The sequence below is a fragment of the Octopus bimaculoides genome, chromosome 1 (assembly GCF_001194135.2).
Source record: "Octopus bimaculoides isolate UCB-OBI-ISO-001 chromosome 1, ASM119413v2, whole genome shotgun sequence".
Classification (NCBI taxonomy): Eukaryota; Metazoa; Mollusca; class Cephalopoda; order Octopoda; family Octopodidae; genus Octopus; species Octopus bimaculoides.
The window spans coordinates 8,401,755-8,404,632 of record NC_068981.1 but is presented as its reverse complement, the minus strand read 5'-3'; the positions used below and the strand labels follow the sequence as shown (position 1 = coordinate 8,404,632).

Here is a 2,878-nt window from a genome sequence, read left to right as displayed (position 1 = left end):
AAGCAAGCAATAGAGAGAGAGTGATAAATAGAATGAAAGAGGAAGAGAGAGAGGCGAGGATATGGAGACCGATAGAGTAAGAACAGAGCGAGAAGAAGTGATAGATAGAAAGCAATAAAGAGGTAGAGACCGATAGAGTAAGAACAGAGAGAGGAAGAGTGAGAGAGAGAGAGAGAGAGAGAGAGAATAAGAGTGTGTGTGACGTGAGCAGGTCACATGACAAGAAGCATCACCATCATCATCAACATCATCAATAGCAGAAGCAGCAGTAGCAGCAGCAACAACTGTGTTAGTTGTAAGTTGTTTGAGCTTGCAGCAGCAGAGAAAAATGGCAGCCGGGGGAAATTGGAAGCCTGCTGCCGAGATAGTTCGTGGCCAAGTGTTTGAAGTTGGGCCCCGATATAGCTGTCTCTCTTATATTGGCGAGGGAGCCTATGGAATGGTCGTGTAAGTGGGAAATTGCATTTTTTTATTGTCTCCTTCATCACCTCAACTCACAGCCTTCTCTCTCTGTTTGCAATCAATTTGGAACACGCACTGACTCAATTAAATCTATCATACACACACACACGCATTTATATATAAATATATACACACAATCTTATACACGCATGTATAAATATACACACATAATACACAGTCTTATATACACACACATGTAAATATATATAAATATACATACATAACATGAATATCTGTGTGTCATGTATATATAATATATACATAATACACACTATTATACATACAGATACACATATTTACAGATATACATATAATAGACTCTTATACACACCCTCAGGAATGTATCTACACAACACACACACACACACATATATATACATATATATATAGTATTGGTTGTTGATATGTAGCTACGTATATGTAGTATGTATGCATATACATATAATAATATATATAAAAAGGGTAATGGTGTTAGTGTACTGTGAAATGCAGTTGTGTTAAGAAGTGCTCAATGCTGTTAGAGCGGAATAACATTATTCACATTTCAGCCTGCGTGAGTCGTCGTTACTCAGATTATTTCCACGATCAACCACACACACACACATTTATGTACATACACACACTCATATATACAAATATACACTATATATATATATATGTGTGTGTGTGTATGTATGTATATGTGTGGTGGTGTTGTTCTAATGTGGCTAGTCTCCTTTTTATCTCTTGGTGCTAATTAATGGCAATGTTGATCACCTTCAATAGTTTCCTTCTTCGCCAGCCAAATCAACTCTCTACTGTTGACACTTCTGTTTCAAATATTGGTCTAGATTAAACATTAAACACCATCTTCATCAAACCATACCGCTTGCTACCAACCACTCTCAGTTATCAAATGCTGTTGCAAATACACACACACACACACACATATATATATACATACACACATACGCGCGCACATATATAAATGTGTGTGTGTGTGTCTAATGTCTCGATAATATCAAACTGGTGCGATCGCAATTAACGCGAAAGAAAGTACTCAATACGGGGTTTTAGAGTGAAAGAATTGATTCATAGTTGAGTGTGATTGGGAATGTAAACTCTGTGTACACACACATACACACATGTATGTGTGTGTGTCTATATATATATAGAGAGAGAGAGAGCAACTAAGATAGTATATATGTATATAGTCTTCCGTCCATTTCTAATTTATCTTCGTATAAACCCGTTTTGATAATTCTGAAATTTTGCATTGCATTCATTTTTGGTTCGTACTATCTATCTATCTATCTATCTATCTATCTATCTATCTATCTATCTATCTATCTATCTGTATATATATATATGTATGATGTGTGTATTTAAGACATTTTTTTTAGCCCTCTTGCGTTTTCCTTTTACAACTTGAATTTATCTATTCAGTCTCTCTCTCTCTCTACTCATATATCATCTATGTGCGTGTTATATATTATTTACGTGTGTGTATGTATATTATATGTACTGTATTCTAATTCTTTGTCACGACACTAAATCATCTCCACTACCACCACCGACAGCTACCATCGGTTTGGCGAGCCAACCACAGTCTCTACATGGTCTATGGACCTGCTGGAAACATCAGTCGATCCCTCCCTCAAATCACGCCTTATCAAGGACATATTAATAACGTCGTGTGTGTAGCGCTGAGAGGATGGTCATGTCTGGAATGTGTTTGATCATAAGCGTAGTCTGTCAGGGTTGGGGCTTCGTATGCCTTAATATATTTTTGTTGTTATGACGTGTGTGTGAGTGTATATATTTGTGTATGGATAATTCTTCACCAGTTTCAACAATAAGGTTACCGTTGTTCAATCAATTGTTTTATCCACTCATTGAGTTAATTTATAAATGGCTGCGTATTCCGCATATATGGCTACCCTTAACGTAATTCTCTGGCAGAATTGGTGTGTCAAGTTTGTGTATTTAAGTTATAGGTGCAATCCATCTGACAGGCTTCCATGTAGTTTCCGTCTACCAAATTTCAGTGACAAGGTCTATTTGATTCAGGACTACAGAAAGTGGCATCTGACCTGGTTGCCATAAAGAGGCTCTCAAACCAGGATCTTGTGATTACAAATTGAGCTTCTTAATCATTTTGGCCATACTGTGCCATCTGTTTAGTGTTGAGTGCCAGAAAAACAGTACTCAATACTATAGTAGAGGCTGATAATATGTTTTATTTTGAACAAGTCAGTCTCGTATTGCACCTGTATTGGATCTTCAGGTAAGTTATGACTGTCAATAAATTACCTGAAGATCTTCTGCACCCCCACAGGCAAAACACAGAAAGGCAAGAGACTGACTTAACTAAAATAATCTGTCTGTCTGTCTGTCTCACTATATATATATATATATATATATATATATATATATA

At 36.5% G+C, this 2,878-nt stretch overlaps 1 protein-coding gene across 1 annotated transcript in view; it reads left to right on the top strand.

Moving 5' to 3' along the window:
• Positions 1–229: 229 nt before the first annotated feature.
• Positions 230–2,878, top strand: part of LOC106881135 (mitogen-activated protein kinase 1) — an 83,835-nt gene continuing 81,186 nt past the window's right edge. The window contains exon 1 of the mRNA XM_052978297.1: positions 230–447. Within this exon, the coding sequence (XP_052834257.1) occupies positions 329–447 (119 nt within the window). The 5' untranslated portion in view covers positions 230–328. The remainder of the gene's footprint in view (positions 448–2,878) is intronic.